This window comes from Ursus maritimus, unplaced genomic scaffold (assembly GCF_017311325.1).
Source record: "Ursus maritimus isolate PB19 unplaced genomic scaffold, ASM1731132v1 scaffold_6, whole genome shotgun sequence".
Lineage (NCBI taxonomy): Eukaryota > Metazoa > Chordata > Mammalia > Carnivora > Ursidae > Ursus > Ursus maritimus.
The window spans coordinates 64,060,463-64,079,657 of NW_024426774.1; the positions used below are offsets into that span (position 1 = coordinate 64,060,463).

At 42.3% G+C, this 19,195-nt stretch overlaps 1 protein-coding gene across 1 annotated transcript in view; it reads right to left on the minus strand.

Moving 5' to 3' along the window:
- The window catches only part of SPTBN1 (spectrin beta, non-erythrocytic 1), a 139,597-nt gene extending 125,924 nt beyond the window's left edge, over positions 1 to 13,673 (minus strand). The window contains exon 1 of the mRNA XM_040623478.1: positions 13,493 to 13,673. Coding sequence (XP_040479412.1) covers positions 13,493 to 13,640 — 148 coding nt within the window. The 5' untranslated portion in view covers positions 13,641 to 13,673. The remainder of the gene's footprint in view (positions 1 to 13,492) is intronic.
- Between the last annotated feature and the right edge of the window lie 5,522 nt (positions 13,674 to 19,195).

Consider the following 19,195-nt stretch of genomic DNA (forward strand, 5'->3'; position numbering starts at 1 on the left):
ATTAGGGGCAAATTTTCCCCAAATGAAGTGGATACTTGGTAGATCTGACCATGAATGGCTCTTCAATCTGACAAGTAAAAGCACCTAACTGCATTCTGATTTCTATGAGGCGCTGTAGGAAATGTTGAAAGAAGTATTATTCAGTCACAATCTCAAGGGGTTTACTGATCAGCTGGAGAGAGAATATGGATACACACACCTGAAGCACACACATGTAACTAATATGATTCAGGGGGTAGGATACGGAAAGCAACAGGCAAAGAAGTTTCTTGAAAATGTCAGTCTGAGCCACACAGGAGATGGCTTCATGGAGGAGCCAGGGCTCAGGCTGGAGACAGTGGAGAGGCTTGGGTTTCCTCAAGACCTACAGGGCGATCCAACAGGTAACAGGGAATGCGGGGAGGGCCGGCGACTGGCAAATAGCCCAGCATCTCTCTGATGCTGTTAAGATGCCTACAGACACAATCATGTGGCTAGTAAAGCAATTTCACATAGGTGCTCAAGAAATCTAAAGAGTCTGCAGAAATTTAAACCTGTATGGCAAAATTTTTCTCAGCCTCACCCAATAACGTGTCCATCGCCCAATGATGTCACTACCTCAGGGTTCTGAAAATTCACAGGTTTGCAGGAAAGAGGTCAAAACTCAAGCTCAGCAAATTCCCCTGAAGATTACCCCAATGAGAATAAGGAAAAAGAAATGTGGAAAGGGGACATGTTTTTCTTTTTTTTTTTTTTTAAGACTTTATTTATTGAGAGAGAGAGAGAGTGCGCGAGCACAAGAAGGGGGAGTTGCTGAGGGAGAAGCAGGCTCCCGCTGAGCAAGGTGCCCAAGGTGGGGCTCAATCTCAGGACCCTGCGATCATGATCTGAGTCAAAGGCAAACGCTTAACCCACTGAGTCACCCAGGTGCCCCGGACATGTTTTTCAACCAGAGAATGAAGAGGCTAAGATTTAGGTTTTGGGGAAGGCTCACAACACTTTTATGTAATCCTGTCACATTCATTGCTTATTTTATACACATGATCTATTTCCCCAAAATAGATTAAATGTGGGTAAGGAGCATGGTAATATGGTGCTTACAGTGTTGTAATGCTAAAAAAATCTGGAATGGTGCCATTACTGGGCACCTGTCATACTCTAAGAATGGTGCTGATCCTTGAGGCCTCAAGAAGACAGGATGGGACAGAGAGTTTCCAAGAAACAAAATAGTTAAATTCACAAGTTAACAACTTAGGTACAAACAAAGCATCTTATTAGAGGCACAGTCTAAAGACGGAAATGCTAATGTTCATTCCTCTTTGTGAACTTTATTGTTTCAAAGACCTTAATGGAAGCTGTACATTATTGGTTGTTTTTTAAAAAATATTTTATTTATTTGAGAGAGAAAGCGAGCGCACACAGGCGGGGGGAGGAGCAAAGAGGGAGGGAGAAACAGGCTGCCCACTGAGCCCAACACGGGGCTTGATCCCAGGACTCTGGGCTCATGACCTGAGCAGACGGCAGACTTACCCAAATGAGTACCCAAGTGCCCCTGCCTTTTTTTTTTTTTTAAGAAAGCAATCAGACAATAGCAAATGTCACCTTGTCATTTTATAACAGTTTTATTTCTGAATCAACAACATCAATCTATCTGAAAATGTGCTGGGGGCATTTTTGTTACTTATTGTTATCTGCGCAGCACCCACCTCCTTTTTCAGGAACAGGTCCATGATTGCAGAGAGAGCCACCATGCTCTTACATCCCTCCACACCCTGCACCACAGTTCACTGGTTCAGGAGTAGCCCCCTGACCAAAGTCTAATAAACTATAGCCTCCCTATCAATCCCCCCCACCATGTTTCCAACTGAAACTAGAAGAATGGGGAGAGTGGCGGATAGCAACATCCAGGGGCAGACAGCAATCATCTTTCAGTCACCTGAAAGACTACCTCCAAGGGGAGAGACAGACGCTAAAAACAAGAGACTGAGAGATGGAAAGCTTAATTTCTGTGATTCCTGGGGCTGTCTGTACCCTGCCTTTCCCTTGGGTTGGCTGCTTAACTCTTCCTTTGATCATGCAGAATGCCCCAGCATCTTTCCCCCAAAGTCCCAATATAAAGTACAGTCTTCCACCACACTGCAATTCTGCATTAGAAATGCCAACCACAGCCTCTGTCAGCCAAATGCCCTCTGAGTTGTGAATGGATGGGGCTGGTATGTTTTGTACATATGACTTCCTGCTCTTCTCCAGCATTGTGGATACATCTTCCTCTTCTTCTTCTTCTTTTTTTTTTGAGAGAGAGATGGAAGAAAGAGAGAGAGAGCAGGGGAGGGGCAGAGGGAGAGAGAAAAACCCAAGCAGTCTCCACAGCCAGCACAGAGCCCAATACAGGGCTCAATCCCATGACCCTGTGATCATGACCCAGGCCGAAATCAAGGGTAGGACACTCAACCGACTAAGACACCCAGGCACCCCGTGGATAACTCTTCTAAAGTAATCATTTGCAGGGGCCCCTGGCTGGCTCAGTCTATAGAGCATGTGTCTCTAGAGCTCAGGGTCGTGAGTCTGAGTCCCACGCTGGGTGTGGAGCCTACCTAAAATGTAAATAAATAAGCAAATGTATGTATGTATGTGTGTATGTATGTAATCATTTGTAAGTATCCAGTTGGCCACGGCCTGGTGTAATAAGATTATTTGGGCCAATCAGAGCCCCATCTCCGTATTCAATCTCACAGAAATTTTACTAGAGAAAACCAGGATTTTAGCGAGTCATCTGGCAAGGAGGTCAAAAGAGAAAAGATTGGCAAGAGGTAGAGCTGGAATTACAGTACCCCAAAGCCACGTGTGAGCTGAGTCAGGAGTGGGCAGATACGAATACTCTGTACAGGGCTCCAGTGAAGGAGGCAGGCAGCCCACGTGAAGGATGAAGAAGGTCTCCGGCCCCACAGCAGCCACAGTCGCGAATGGATTTCTAGGGCTCATCAGCCTGAAATTTTGCACTAACCCTCCCTCACGCCTCCCTCACTCCACTACAGACATAGCCTTTTTTACTCAGATAATTCAAGTGAATTTCTGTTCCTGACAACCAAAAAGAACTACCCAAAAATAACTCTGAATGCAGGATTCTTTTCGGAGAAGCCAAACAGTAGACACAGACCGAATGCTTGTTACCTTGTTACTCAGATCCCTCCCAGTGGATTACTATTTAATGGGATCATGTCAAGACTGACAAATATGCCTTTGAATAACCAAAACCATCTTCTTTAATCAACTTGGTGTCAAAAATCAAAATGTAATTTAAGAAACTAACATCTAGGCATCAATCTCTCTACAAATCAGAAAACTAAACTGAATGGTATCACGGAAAACAGTGGTTAAATAAGACCTTAGGTCTTTGAACTGCATTATTATAAAACCTACTTTTTGACACTTTTGGTTCTTCCTAACCGTCGACATTTTATTTTTAAAGTGTAGAGGACTTTACAAATGTCCTGTGTGTAAACTGTATCTTCCCTTTTTATCTTTCTATGATGGTACCTGTTCACAGGTCTACTTTAGTAGAAACTGGCGAAGGAGTTAAACTACGTAAGTGCATTTATTTTTATTTTTATTTTTTCAAAGATTTTATTTATTTATTTGACAGAGAGAGAGACAGCCAGCGAGAGAGGGAACACAGGCAGGGGGAGTGGGAGAGGAAGAAGCAGGCTCATAGTGGAGGAGCCTGATGTGGGGCTCGATCCCAGAACGCCGGGATCACGCCCTGAGCCGAAGGCAGACGCTTAACCGCTGTGCCACCCAGGCGCCCCTACGTAAGTGCATTTAATAAATAACCACATGAGACACCAAACAACAAAATGAAAAACTTCCTAAGTCCACAGTACTTTCAGATACCTACAATGGATCTGCCATCTGTTTCCAGGAACTGCCAGATAAAAAAGTATTAAGATGTTAGTAGCTTTCATAGAATTTTCCTGCTCTTTCTCACTAATCTACCACAATTACTTACATAAGAGAGCAGAGGGAGAAATGAGGTACTGATACATGCTATAACATAGATGAACCTTGAAAATGCTTTGTTAAGTAAAAGAAGCCCCGTCACAAAAGGCCCGATTCCCTTTATATAAAATGCCCAGAATAGGCAAATCCATAGTCAGAAAGTAGAGTAGCGGTTGCCTGGAGCTAGGGCGAGTGGGAAAATGGGAAGTGACCGCTAATGTGTATGGGATTTCTTTCTGGGGCGATTACGATGTTCCGGAATTAGTGGTGATTGTTGCACAGCTTTGTGAGTATATTAACCACTAAAGTGTATACTTGACAGAGGCAAATTTTATAATATGTAAATTATATCTCAATAAAGCTGATATTTAAGAGTCAGACAGATGGGGACAGGGTACACTGGCAGAAAGAGCCAGGAAAAGAAAAATCTTAAGTTTTTCCTCTTGCTTACCCAGACAGTCCCCAACAAAAGATAAGTTATATTCCCTAATAAGTTCATTCGCAAATTAACCACCAAATGTATGGGATTTTCTCATAGAAATGATGGTTGGAGTTCCTTAAAAATAAGAGGCTGACTTAAGGAAAGTATTCTGGTGGGGTGGGAAAAGGAGTTAAGGCAAAGGCTAAGGGTGGAGTAAGAGAGGACTAAAGGGGTAAGGATCAAGGGAAGTCCTGCAGGTGGCTGAGAAATGAGAATGGGGCTCAAGAAGACGGGGGCAGGAACGGGGGCTGGGTTAGGAAGAGGGAATGGTGTGTGGTTAAGCGGTGCAGTGAAGGAGAGGAAGGGCAGGCCAGTGCTCCCCCCGCCAGGATCATTCAACTCAGACACTATGGGATGTCAGCATCGCTAAGGTGAGAACACAATGTGAAGGGTGTAAGGAACAGCAGCAGGAACCCAGGCTGATTTCCAGAGTGGGGAAGGGGTCATCTCCAGCAGTCAGAGGAAAGGGAGGGAAAGAAGACCTGAGACAACTGTATCCAAACAAGAAAGAAACCATTCCTGCATTCCTCTGGTCAGGAAACTGCTGAAGCTGTATGTACACAGAAAATAAATTGAGGGTATAACCTAGAACTCCATGTAATGACCTAAACAGACTTTCTCCTCAATAGTTTTCATGAACCTCTTCAGTATGAAATGCTCTTTCAGATTCAGATTTCATAAATAATGGGTGGTATATTTACTGTGCACTAGGGACCATGCCTCTCTCTCAAATAATCCCAAATAATGCAAAATTTAGGCAAACAGCTTCAAGAGTGGGTGAGGAAAATAATGGATAGCTGTTAAAGCCCTGTTAATCCTGACTATAGAAACCCATTCCATCACGTGAGAAGTCTCTCCCTTGGGCCATAGAAGTGCTGCATCCGAACAGGGCGGGTGGGTGTGCAAGTAAGAAAAGTTCTCGATTTAATTTTAGAGAAATGAGTCCAACCTTGAGAAGCCAAAAGCAGACTTTGCGTTTTAATGAGAGGGGTCCTTGGGGATCTGCAACCTGGCCTCTTTGGTTTTGCGGCGGTGGAAACAAAGCAGCCATGCCCAGGTTCAAGCCCCCGTCCCTCCCCAAGTTCCAATGATCTTCACATGACTCCATCCACCCTCTTCAAATGACTGCCATTCTTCCTCTTGTGGTCAGCCTTTGCCTCTAAATTACTAGAGCACTAACTGCCTATACCCCCTTCCTGGAACTTGCATACATGTCTAGTTAATGTTTCGTGTAAATAGGTTTTATCTTCCTAATTAGACAATTCTAGACCATGTTTTACAGATCTCTTTATATACCCAATAGCACACTGGCTTTGTACTCCCACTAGAAAGAAATCAAATATTTTATATATAATATAAATATATATCTTTTATTCATTTTGGCAGGGGGAGCGGATTATGAATTAATAGTCTAATCCTGGAAAGTTTCTAAGTAAAACCATCATATTACAGGAGACCATAAAAAATATAAAGCCAATATCTAAGCCACTTCTTTAAAAACTCATGATTGTAGGTAGAAAGACATTAAGATATCTCTGGGAAAAGGTAAACTTAATCTTTTAAGATTTTAAAAGTAGGTTTTCCTCCATCTATGTGCAGGTCTATCTATTCTGGAATTAAGTAAACAATTTAAGTACTTAAATGATAACTTGAAATTTGCAGTCACTTGGGAGAAAGTGATGGCAAGTTCTGCTCCAATTCTCAGGGTACAGAACCCAGCTCTTTTCCTCCTGAGAAAACCCTGTGCCTGAATTTTCTTTTATCTATAACTGCAGAACTTTCTTTAGGATATACTTTTCAAGTTTCCCTACTAATTTTAATGAGCACTCTAATTTAGGCCCAAAGAAATGTTCTGCCCTCCTGGAGATTACAAATGAGAAGACCCCAACAGTGATCGGGGTTGGGGGGCCTCAACCACCTCTGAGACCACGAGGATCCACCCACACAGGGGCTGGAATGAGGCCTGGGATTAGAGGAAGAATGTACTCCTCCTGCCAGGAGACAGCCCTACACTCAAGTTTGGGTGGAACATGAAGGCCTCTTAGGTGTCGAGATATCAAAACATAAACTGTGACCTACTTGGAGAAAAGGGCAGACTACTATTTTAAAGAAGAGATAAAAAGCTGATTTCCCTTTGGGGGGAAATACTCAGATAAGAAGATAATGAATATTAAGTTAGAATACTAGGGCCATGTCCCAGGAAAATGTTTCTCTACGTGTATCATATGCATTAAAAATGTAGACTACTGGGCTCCCTCCTACATCAGTGAATCTCAACTTATGGGGGCCCTTGAATTATGCATTTTTAAACAAGTATGCTATTCAGTCTTCTGCATCCAAAAACAGTGCTTGAGAGCAGGGCCAAATTTTCAGCTGAAAGAGCAGAGTGCAGATGTGCTGCAGGAGCTGTCTGTTGCTACCTTGCATCCACTTACAAATAGTGCTGGGGGCGCCTGGGTGGCTCAGTCGTTAAGCGTCTGCCTTCGGCTCAGGGTGTGATCCCAGAGTCCTGGGATCGAGCTCCGCATCAGGCTCCATGCTCCGCTGGGAGCCTGCTTCTTCCTCTCCCACTCCCCCTGCTTGTGTTCCCTCTCTCGCTGGCTGTCTCTGTCAAATAAATAAAATCTTAAAAAAAAAAAAATAGTGCTGGAAAGCACAAAAAGGAGAAGTCTTCATTTTTACAGCAACGATTCAACTGATGCATTATTGCTGATCAGAATTTAAATTCACATTTAGTCAAGTGGCCAACTGCTTACTGCTTTATAACATACCCTAGACCAAATACTAGATGGTATTTTAAAGCTCACATTTGTTTGGCAGGATCTATAACGTTTAAAGTGTCTGTGTGAAGGCACTCGAGCTGTCCTCTCCAAATCAGTAGCCATTGGCCACACGTGACTACTGACCATAAGAAATGTGGGTAGTCAAATACGTATTGGATTCCAAAAAGACTTGGTAGAAAAAAATGTAAAGTATCCAACTTCTTATACTGATTGCACATTGATGAGATAATATTTTGGATGATTTGATTAACTGAAATATCTTACTTAGAAAGTTAAAAATCATGTGGCTAATAATACATTTCTTTTAGGCAACACTTTAAAATATTTAAAGCATATCAGTGGTTTAGCCGATTAAATGCTCCACCTAAATTCTTGGTCACTCAAATGACTATGTTTAAAGGGAGTCTGGCCTATACATATAGCAACTAATAACTTACCTACTTTATGGATGTAATGTAAAGGATACAATTAGGTGCCTTCGGCTCATTTTTCTAAGGCTCTCAGCTGTCCTTGATTCCCTACTAACCATGTAAACTCAAGGTCAATTTTTTTTTGCTAAAACCATAGCTTTGCAGAAAGGCTCTTACGCATAACTTTAGCTCATAAATGTTGATGAGTGACATCTCCCAAAGGAATTTCATTTTTAACTTCTTTTTTTAAATACTCATTTATACACAGGCTTTTTCCTACCACTTTTCTATGTCATGATTTTGGGGGTAACAATTAAAACTTCTGAATGTGACAGTAGATGCTAAGATGCTTTCATGCTTTGTTGTCCTCATTACAAAATAGTTCAGATTTTATTTCAGAAAAAAAATTCAAATACAGATAAGTAAAAAGGAAAGTCATTCAGAAATAAACAACACTTTGGCGTATATCTTCCTAATTTTTAAAATTCACTGTTTATGAGTGTTGCTACAAAGACTAATTCTAATTATTTTATCAATTTTTTGTTTGTTTGTTTTGAGAGAAAGAGTGTGCGCTAGTGGGGTGTGGGGGAGGAGGAACAGAGGGAAAGGGGGAGAGAATATCTTAAGCAGGCTCCACACCCAGGGCAGAGCTCCACAGCTGGGGGCTGGGGATGGGGCTCAATCTCATGACCCTGAGAGATCGTGACTTGGGCCGAAATCCAAGAGTAGGCTGCTCAATCAACTGAGCCACCCAGGCACCCCAACTTTATCAGTATTTTCAGGCGAAATGCTGTACTTTGTAAAGGATTACTTTTCCTACTTCCCCTAATTTGTGTTGATTGTACAAAATATAACCTCCAACCATTAACACTTATCACTTGTAGAAAGAAAACATTAACCTTTTACATTTCTTTAAAAGATTAAGTTTTATGTTTTTATTTCAAATAAAATGCTGCTTTGCAAAACACCCCGCTTACTTTGAATCCCTTTCTTCACCACCACATGTTGCACACTATGGGGGCGATTTGGTCAGAGGTCAGGAATGTGGGTATGCCATCATGGGATGCGGGCAATCATTTACAGAAAGCCTAAAAGTCACTTCACAGCACTCTGCCTTAAGGCTGAATCGGCCTGGCGTGACCTCTCTGCTGCACAACCTGATGCACCAGGGCTTTTCTCCTGTCCCTTCGAAATTCTAAATGGGAGCACACAGTGTAGGCGTAAGTATCAATCTCCCCAGCCTCATATACATAAAATTTGTGAACACGGGGCAAGAGTCAATCTTAGCTCTAATTACTTTCTAAAACATTCCTACGTCTTGACCTTTTGAAAGCTAATGATTTGAGAGACTCCCTCTTCACCCAACTTGGGTGAGGGGAAATCTTGTAGATGAAGCTTTTCTCTACTGTGAGAAAAAGCTGTTGTTTCTGTCCCCACCAGGAGATTCCCTAGACAGATTACAAAGACAGCAGAGTTCACGTCCCTATGCCTCCACTTGTGTTTTCCTCTGATGTTTCGAATCCTAAAGACCAGGAGGGCTGGTGATGAGTGACTGCCATGTGAATCAGACTAATTTTCAGGCAAAGAAGTCTAAGGAGAATGGAAAGATTCAAAGCTCCCTGGGCAATGGAAGAGACCCAACTCCAGACTCTTTCATCTTTGTGATGATAAACTGGCACTTGACAAGTGACTGCAGGCCTGATTCCTACGGTTTTAAAACATGGACGTGTTCCACACTATACAGGCGAAGCCATCTCCCCTGTCAAATATCTTACACCAAATGGGTGTCCCACAATGCAATTCACTTCTGACACTAACTGCCTGTAGTGCAGACCCCCCAGCTTAAGGGATCTGTCCCCCAAGACCGCCTCCACTTCTGATGCCAGTCACAAGTCCCAGGCCACCATACTTCTCACTAATCAGCTCTAAGTTCATGGGTTCCTGTGAACAACCCCCTCAGGTTCAAAAATTTACTAGGACAACTCACAGAACTCAGGAAAATACTTATGTTTGCTGGTTTATTATAAAGGATACAACTCAGGAACAGACAAATGGAAGACGTGTATAGGCAAGGTGTGGTGGGGTGTGTGTGAAGAACTTTCATGGCCTCTCAGGACCCACCACCCTTCCAACACACTAATGTGTTCCCCAACCCAGAAGCTCTCCAAATCCTTCCATTGAGGGGCTTTTAGGGAAGTTTCAATATGTAGACATGACTGATTAAATCAGCCATTGAGATTAACCTCAATCTCTAGGCCCCCCTCTTTCCCAGAGGCTGGTGGATGGGGCTGAAAGTTCCCACCTTCTCATTATTTGGTCATTTCAGTGACCAGTCCCATCCTAGCATTATCTAAAGGCCTCACCCTACGTCACCTCCACCAGCACAAATCCAGGTGTGAGGAAGGCGGCTTTTCATGAATAACAAAAGACACTCAGCAAATTCCAAGGGTTTTAGGAGTTCTGTGCCAGGACTGAGGACAAAAACAAAATTTATTTCTTATTATACCACAAAGTTAAGAGCAAGAAGAGGATGAAGGCAAGTAAACTGAAATTAAGAACAGTTCTTATAACTTACAGGAAGAGTATATGTTACCCATATATAAAACATATACATAGCAGCCTAATAATAGAAAATACCTGTAAACTGGGTAAAAAATAGTAGCAAGTAGTTTCTCTCACCTTATTTCCTCACAGATACAAACATGTAGAGCCACTTAGTAAAGGACACAATCCAAGGTGGTGTTTACACGGTCAATACAAGATGCACTATAAAAAGATGAATTCCTGCACCGCTGTCTTATATATCAGCTCAGAATTCAGACTGAAGTCTAAAGACTCAACAGGTAGAGCACTTAAGAGGGACAGGAAATTTGCTACATACATTTCCACTGCGTTAGCCAAGACCTCCCATTAGAACATGCATTTGTAACAGAAACCCTACAGCAGCATTACCTCACGTTGGATCGATCACTATACTACTTCCCTATAAGGGGCAGTAAGATAGTTCTCTTTTCTCAAAACGAGGTGCCAGCCTTCCACACCACTCCCACATTAAAGTGTGCCTTTAAAATAACTCTGTGAAGTTTGATACTTGAATTCTTGCTAGATTTTAGCTGGGTCTAGATCTAATGGTCTCAGACATACAGGGAAATAGACCAGTCAACCATCAGTCTTGAAACGTGACTCTTCAGACCAGCCACATCAGCATCACCTGGGAACCTGTTAGAAATGCATAACATCAAGCCCGATCCTAGACTTACGGAATCAGAAACTCTGGGGGTGGGATGACCAGGCAATTATGATCACACTCACATTCTAGAAGCCGTGCTGCACTGTTCTTTTACCCGCCCCCCTTTTCAATTCTGTTGCTCTTGTTTTCAGCATATACGATTCTTAGCTCAGAGATTTTTCTGTCCCATAGAATAGGAATTCAAATAACAAGAAAATTTCCTCCAACAAACAGATGGTTTTCCTGGTATCTACTGGATCCACCGAAAGCAATTCTTTCTCTATACATCATTTAACGTGGAGGCAACACCTTTTCTTTTCAATAACTTGCATGGTTAGTCATGGCTTCTTCTAGACCACAAGATTCATTCCTGAGCCTTTTAAAGATTTTTTTAAAACTTGTTTCAGTTACCCATTATCAATATTCTATACCAATGAGCTTTGAATCATTTTATATTTTACTGAATATGGAAAAAAAGGGAAGTATACACTTTGGAGCCAGTCTGCCTTAGCCACTTATCAGTGCGACCTTGGGCAAGCTACTTAATCTATGCCTCAGTTTCCTCATCTATACACTGTAGATAATAGTAATGTCCCACATATAGGGTTGTTGTGTGATTAACTGTTAATATATATAACGCATTTAAAACAGTGCCTGCACACGGGAAGCACCATGTTAAATGCTTACTATTACTATCATAACTACAGTAGTTCAGGGACCTAGATAACAGAAAAGGAAAGCCACCCTAGGAAGTCTTAGGACAACTGATTAGTACTAAGGACAGCTGGGGATCTCCCCTGGAACTGCAGTAAAGATCAGACACAAAGAGCAAGGAACTACTCTACAATTGCAGGTACAATTTTCCTTATAAGGGAGGTAATACGTAGTAGCCTAGAACCAGAAAGTAAATGACTCATGATCAAAGGTAACTGGCCACCAATATCATACTGATCTAAAGACTTAAATGCAGATTCAAGAAAAAGACGTAAGAGATTAAAGTACAAATTGATCCACTGGCACAAGCCAGGATCAAGGTTTCCATAAGGTTCCCTGTTAATGAATAAGCTAGAAAATCTTCAGTTCTAGAGTGACTACCTGGTTAATCATTCATTTATGCCCTCAAATTAGGCAAGCTCAAGAAAGATCACTAAATCACCACCACTCAAGAGACAAGTTATCCTAAGGAGAATTTTCCTACAGCATTTAGTTGGCTGCATCCTCAGTACCCATTTCTCTCTTCCTCCTTCCTGTTATATTCCAAATTTTCTAGCCAAGCTGTTCAGATGGGACTGAACCCTACCCACCTCACCCCACAACCCCCCTCACTCCAGAAGTGTGTCCTGATTAGCTGATGTCAATCAGCATATCCTCTTCTCTGACTCCACTTGGAGAGAGATTCTGAGGGAGGCCTCTGGCCCAAGTCAGGATCAATCAGGCCAGTGAGACTGCTCCGAGGGCCATGGTAAAAGTACTGCGGCAGCAAAGGTACTCTTTTCTCCTGGATATCCTTATAGGCAGATCTGGGACCTGGGGCAGCCATCTTGGAACTATAAGGCCAAAAAATGTAGAGAAAGAAACTGGGCCCTGGTCATACCATTTAAGTCCAGGAGTAAGTCTTGCTTAAAGGCAAAATTTGTCTTCAATGTGACAATACATTCTCTTTATCATTTAAACCACTTTGGGTTAGGTTTTCTTTTGCTTACAATCAAGAGAAGTCTGAACGATACATGCATCATAATCAAATTACACCATAAAGGTAACAAGAAAAGTCAGCTATCTGAACAATTAATGGTAAACTTACCTGGCTTACATAGCAATGATTTACGGGTAATAATCAAAGACATTAAGAAAAAAAAATCATTAACCTACTTTTCTCATTTGGAAACCATTTAGACATCTGAAATTTCAAAGTTCAGATGCAAGACCTCAAACACACTCCAGTTTGACCTCTGGTTTACATATATTCAGTACTGCTGAGTCTTCATCATGATGAAATCCTTTCTGGATTTTCAGGGCAATTTTAGGGCAAGACACTGCCCACCCCTACCAGGGTTAGGGTGAGAGTGTGTTCTAAGCATTCAACAGCAACAAGGGAGTGAGGAATCACAAAGTAAGGGTGTGTTCCTGCTAATTTTAATGAATTGATGGCAAACTTACCTGTTGTAGCATTAAATGTGCCCTTACCAGATTAAGCCATTGCATTGTTACATCTACTTGCATGTGATACTCACTCCCCTTGGTCACTCAAAGTAAGTACTCTACTACTGTAACAAGTCAGATCAACCAATATATCACAGGAACTAAGCACACAGGCTAATTTGTATATTTTTCTGTATATAGTCCAGTATGCTGCATTATTTTGAAACATAAGAGGAGTCAAAAATAACAGAATTCTTACAAACCTAGGGCAGCTCAAAAAATCACTCATTTTGGCCTTAGGATGGACAGCTCTCCAAATATGGAGTTGGCCATCTTATGCAATGGTCAGTTTGCCCTCCTGGGACATATTTAAGTAGAGGTGAACTGACCTTCTTGTAGGGCAGACAGGGCAGGTGATTTTAAGGGGAGCTATAAGGGCCGCTGGGCCTCTGTAACAGGGCACCACGAGACTTACCTGCCAGAGCCTTGATGCGGGACCGCTCAAAGAGCCTCGCGGAGCTGTTCTCGTTGTCCCAGTCATCCACGTCCCAGCGGTTGTTGACATCGCTGTACTGCTGTTGGATCTCAATGTTGTCATAGTCTGTGGCTACTGTGGTCGTCATCTTGAACTGTCTCAGCTGCTCCTCCACATCAGCTCCTTCTTAGAGTTCTGTGAGAAAGAGAAAGAAAACCCGATTTAGACATCTGAAGCACGCTGTGTTCCCATGAAACCTGCTGGGTTAAAGGTGAGTAGAAGCTAAAACAAGTCCAGAACAGATTTTTGGAGTCAATCGAAGATTGTTTTGAACTTTAGCACTGCCTCATAACAGGGGTATGACCTTGGCCAGGGTACTTAACACCTCTGAGCCTCAGTTTCCCTGACCATTAAAAAGGAAAGAGAGCCTCCGTGTGAGGATTGAATGAGATGGCAGACACCTAATCCAGGGTGGGTTTCTTCCCTCTTTGTAAAGTTTAAGCTTTGCAATTTTTAAGTTTTATCGGAGCTGGACGAATACCTACTTGGGGCTTCTGAATGAACTCATTCATTTCTACTCTGTACCACCATAAACTATAACCTTTTAGCTTCTCCTGGAAATTCATAAAATGGTATATAAAAGAATAGACTGTTTCACCTAAATATCCCATTTTCCTATTAGAAAACAGATGCCTAAGATCAAATGAGATAGTAAACGTAAGTCACCAAGGACAGTTGCAATGCGCAGCAGAGGCTCAATAAGGAACAACTGCATGATTTATATTGCTGTTATTTACAAATTCTATGACCAATACCCAGCTCTCAGGGACCTACCCAAGGCACGGTATTTTACAGGAACAAACAAGAAAGAAGAACCTGGGCCTCAACTTTTGGTCCACTGCTACCTTCACTTTATCAAAATGCCCTCAGAGAATTATGAGAATTTAGCTTTATTTTTTATTTTTTTTTTTTAAAGATTTTATTTATTCATTTGACAGAGAGAGAGACAGCCAGCGAGAGAGGGAACACAAGCAGGGGGAGTGGGAGAGGAAGAAGCAGGCTCCCAGCGGAGGAGCCTGATGTGGGGCTCGATCCCAGAACTCTGCGATCATACCCTGAGCCGAAGGCAGACACTCAACGACTGAGCCACTCAGGCGCCCCGAATTTAGCTTTAAATAGAGTTTCTTCCCTTTTCAAGACAGCTATGATGCATCCACTGAACTGGAATGTACTGAGGACTTACGAGGTGCTCAGCACGGTTTCAGATGCTGGGGATAACAGTAAACAAGATAAGGACTGAGCTCCGGGGAAGCCTACGGCCTTGTAGGAGGAGCCAGACAAAAAGCACACAAGAGAAGGCAAAATAGTTGAAAGAAAATAAAAAAGTGGAGTGAGGCAATAGAGTCATAATCGACCACACTGTATTATAAACTTCAACGTTGCTAAGAGACTAGATCTTACTATTCACACCACAAAGAAAAAAAAATGCTAATTACGTGATGGGACAGACACATTAGCTAATGCTACAGTGGTGATCACGTTGCAATACAGAAACATATCAAATCAACATGCTGATTGCCTTAAACTTAGATAACATTGTACATCAAATATATCTCAATTTAAGAAAGAAAGAGAAAGGGATTGAGACTATTTTCTATTTCAGATCTGGTGGTCAGGGAAAGCCTCTCTGAGTCAGTATTTAAAGTGAGATCTCACCGTCAAAAAGGAACAGGTCACACCCAGGTCAAGAGAAATAGCATTCCAGGCAAAGAAAGACTTTATGTGGAGAAGGATAGCTTGTCGGAGGAATGAGGAAGTCAATGACCCATATAATCACCCACCGTAGCTCAAACACAGCACTTGGATGGGAGTAAAATCCTGGATACCAATCACGTAGACATAATCAATCCCAACAATATAAACTTATCAGTAGATTAATTTTAACACCTACGTTAGCAATGCATTTACCAGGTTTCATAAAAACACAAAAAAATGACAGAAACCTAAGCCAGTAAGAATGTTATATTGATCTTACTGTTTGTCGCTTTTAACACTGAGTCATAATCCCCTTCAAAAGAAGAAAAGTCAATCAAGTCATGTACCATTTGACCTTGGAGGTGGTTAGTTTTCATAACTACATCAATACCAAACACTTTCACAAAATTCAGCCTTGGAGGATGCCAGCTCTACAGAAAAAAAAAAATGTGAAGGTGCTATGAATTCCAAATTTCTGCAAGTAGAGAAAGGGCAATTTAACCCAACCCAAGGTGAAATCTAAACACTACGCACCTCTCGGAATTCGTGCTGGCTATTTGGTGCCACCTGCTGACCGATGAGAACAAGCCACACTGGGGCCTCCAGGGCAGCCACCAACTGGGGCTCCAACTCCCTCCACACCTGACTCCTGACTAAGCCCAACACCCACCGTTTCCCCCATACGTCCCTCTTCCTACCACTGACTTATCCCCAGATCAGTGACTGCTTTCCACAGATTTCTCAACAAGCAAGCGCTAATCCTTTCCCTAAGCGTTAAATAAGTCGTTCAAACCACATAAGCACATTTTGTCCTAAAAATTCTTCTTTAATGGTGTTTGTTCTTTAACAACCCCATTTTTCCTTAAAGAAGAAAGTGGGAAGCGAAAGTCTGTGTGCAAAAGAAACATCAATGCTATCAGTTATTCTTTTTATTCAATTGTTTCACTTGAGTGTCTAAGAACATGGATATCAGGGTCATTTTTTTCTTCAATATGCTCCACCTGTTTTAAGATAATATCCTTATCAAACAGCTGATTTTTTATAATGGAATTTTTTTTTCCTAGGGCAATGCTAAAGCAAAACATCCCAAACCCCACCAGGGCCACAGTGAAAGGGCGCTTCTAGGTATTCAATAGCAACAACGGAGTAACCTAAGGGTAAAGGAAAAGTCAGAGTCAAGGAAAGATGTGAATGTGTGCCCAGAGCACGGGGATTCCAAAAGCCCCAGCATGCTGTGAACACCATTATCCCCCAACCTACTTCAACAAGTGCCGCTGAGAGGACAGTTTATATCACACAGGGAGGTGTCTCCAGCAGGTTATCTATAAAGGGCTAGATTTTCCCAAGGTGCTATCAGCCATGTGTCCCCACAGCCAGTGAAGTAATCTGTACTTCTTAAATGGCTGTGGGGAGATTAGGAGGAGAGAAGAGTGGAGAGCTGGCCATCTTGGAACTCTGCCTGGTGGGTCCGCCATTTGGAAAGTATCGGAGGACTGTAGAAAGTTGGCGTGAAACAAGATAATCTTCTCTCCCAGAGAATGGTTCTCATTGACCCAATGGGCTCAGTTAAGTGCCCAGATTCTGACTGACTTGATCACCACAGCAGGAACTCATTAAATAATCCCTGAATGAATAAAAATCAATAATATCCTAAGGGTGATATGAATAATACCCATGTTTCTGTGGCTAGGTTTTGGGAAGATCGTTAAAAATGCATACCTACCTTCCTTGCCCTAAGTGTGTGTGTGTGTGTGTGTGTGTGTGTGTGTGTGTGTGTGTGTGTGTGAAAACAAGGCATATGTAAGCCAAGAGCCCTCCACCAAATTATTCTTCTCTAACCCTACATCCTATAAACTGGAATTTTCCAAAAGATACAAAAAAATTCCAAAGGTTCATCATTTTCTGCTTCGATAAGATAATTTTATTTCTTCAAACTGGCAGACCAAAACAGAAACAGATCAGGAAATGATTACCCTAGACCCAGAAGGCAAGCAGGTCTCTACACCTCTTGCATGTGCTACACTACGAGGTCATAACCATCAAGAAAAAAGCCAGAACATTACCTTTCCAAGTTTCAGTAGTACTCTATTAGTTCACCTCTTTATTGATTAAAATCCCATAAATCAATACCTGGCAAAGCCCGAGGGAAAACATCGTATCTGTTTACTTCCTGAGGTACCAATGTTTTCCATGTGACACAGGTAGGAGATAAATGCACAGGTTTTTGCTCTTTACAGTTACCTCCACGTTTCCTTCCACTGCCCTCTTCTGTTTCTGTGTAAAATCTCCCTTGGTGATGCTACCCACCCTCCAATCTTTGGCTCCTCTTCTATGCTGTCAGCTGCTCCCTGGTCAGCTAAGTGCAGGGGTCCTAAGGATAACCAGGTCAGTATCTAAAACTAAACCCATAATTCCTCCCTCCAGGCCCCGTTTCCTTCGCATCACTCCCTCACTGAATGGCACCCTCCTTTCTCCCCGTTACCTCAGCTAGACACCTTGCAGTCCTCCCTCATGTCTCCCTCTTCTCCCATCTTCAGCCCCCAAGGCTGCTCGTACCTCCTGACAATCAGGAGTTAGCTCAAGCAACAGTTTTTTTCTTTTTCCAGCAACTCACCTCCAGTTATAATCCCTACCCTTTCCCTGACGTTGCCACCAGAGGGACCTTTCTCAAATGTAAGTCCAATCATTTCATTCCTGTGACTAAAACCCACCAAGGCCCATGCCTTCAGAATAATGCCCAGAAAGCTCTGAAGAAGGGGACTCTTTACGAGGGGACTCTGACCCGCTCTCCAGCCTGGTCTCAATATTCCTGTCCTAAGCTCTTGTAGCTTCTAAGGGAAAAAAGTCAGGCTCTTGACTTACCTCCAAACGACCTGGAAACAGCTTTTTCCTCTCCCCGCAAATCCTAGCTTAGGTATCACCTTACTGAAGCTACCTCTTATCAGTTACCACCACCACCTTCTGGTCTGAATTAAGACAACCTTAGATAACCCTGAATAGGTCTTCCCTCCCAGACATCTTAGACACTGCTGAATGATCACTTAGCATTATAAGACTGTTTCGTAAGTACAGAACTTCTATTTACTTATTGTCACTAGGCCATAGGCTCTCGAGGTCATGTTCCCATCATATTGTTCTTACATCTTCTCAACTCCTAGTGGGGCACTCAGAAACATTAAGTGCTTGCTCATTATTTATTTGTGGCTGGCTGGGTGGGTGGGAGACTGGTAGGTGAAGGTCTAGAAGGTGAGGGCACAGGGCAACGTCAATTCAAGCTGCTGCTCTGGTACTATCCCCATCAGGCACCAAGGCCAAAACACTTCTCATTGGAGCTCCACAGATCTCCTGGGCACTCTGCTTTCAAGGAAGTCACAATTTTAGACTAGGCTGCTGATAAACGTAAACACAGATTTAATAAGTGCTTCTCCATGTACAGATTAACACTTAGGTTTCCCTTCTTAATTTAGGTCTAACCCATCAAAAGAGTTTATTTTTTTGTCCGAACTACTCAGGTTTCAGAAAGTAAAGAAACAAGTAGAAAATAAATGGGATTTTCACTGGCACTACACACACAAACATACACCTTCTTAATAACCAATTTTAATTAAAGGCTCTAATAAATTAAATTAAAATGAAAAAGGCAACTAACATTTGCCAATCCTTTTTGAGGAAGAAAACCATATGCTAACAATTATTTTGGCAGAAGCCACAGACCCAAATGTTCTGAAAACACTTAAAACCCTCCCACTTTACTCATAAAAGACCTGAAAAAGCACAGGCGGGACTGCTGGTGTGCTATCTTTTAAAAAATTCTGCTCAGGGACTTTGAAGGCATCAAGCTGTGGGTCTGACAATTTCCAGGGAAAGACCCAGGCGAGAACTGCCTCAATCCTCTCAACTATTCTGCCTCCAAAAACTTAAGACTCGAGCCACACCCTATTTGCAATG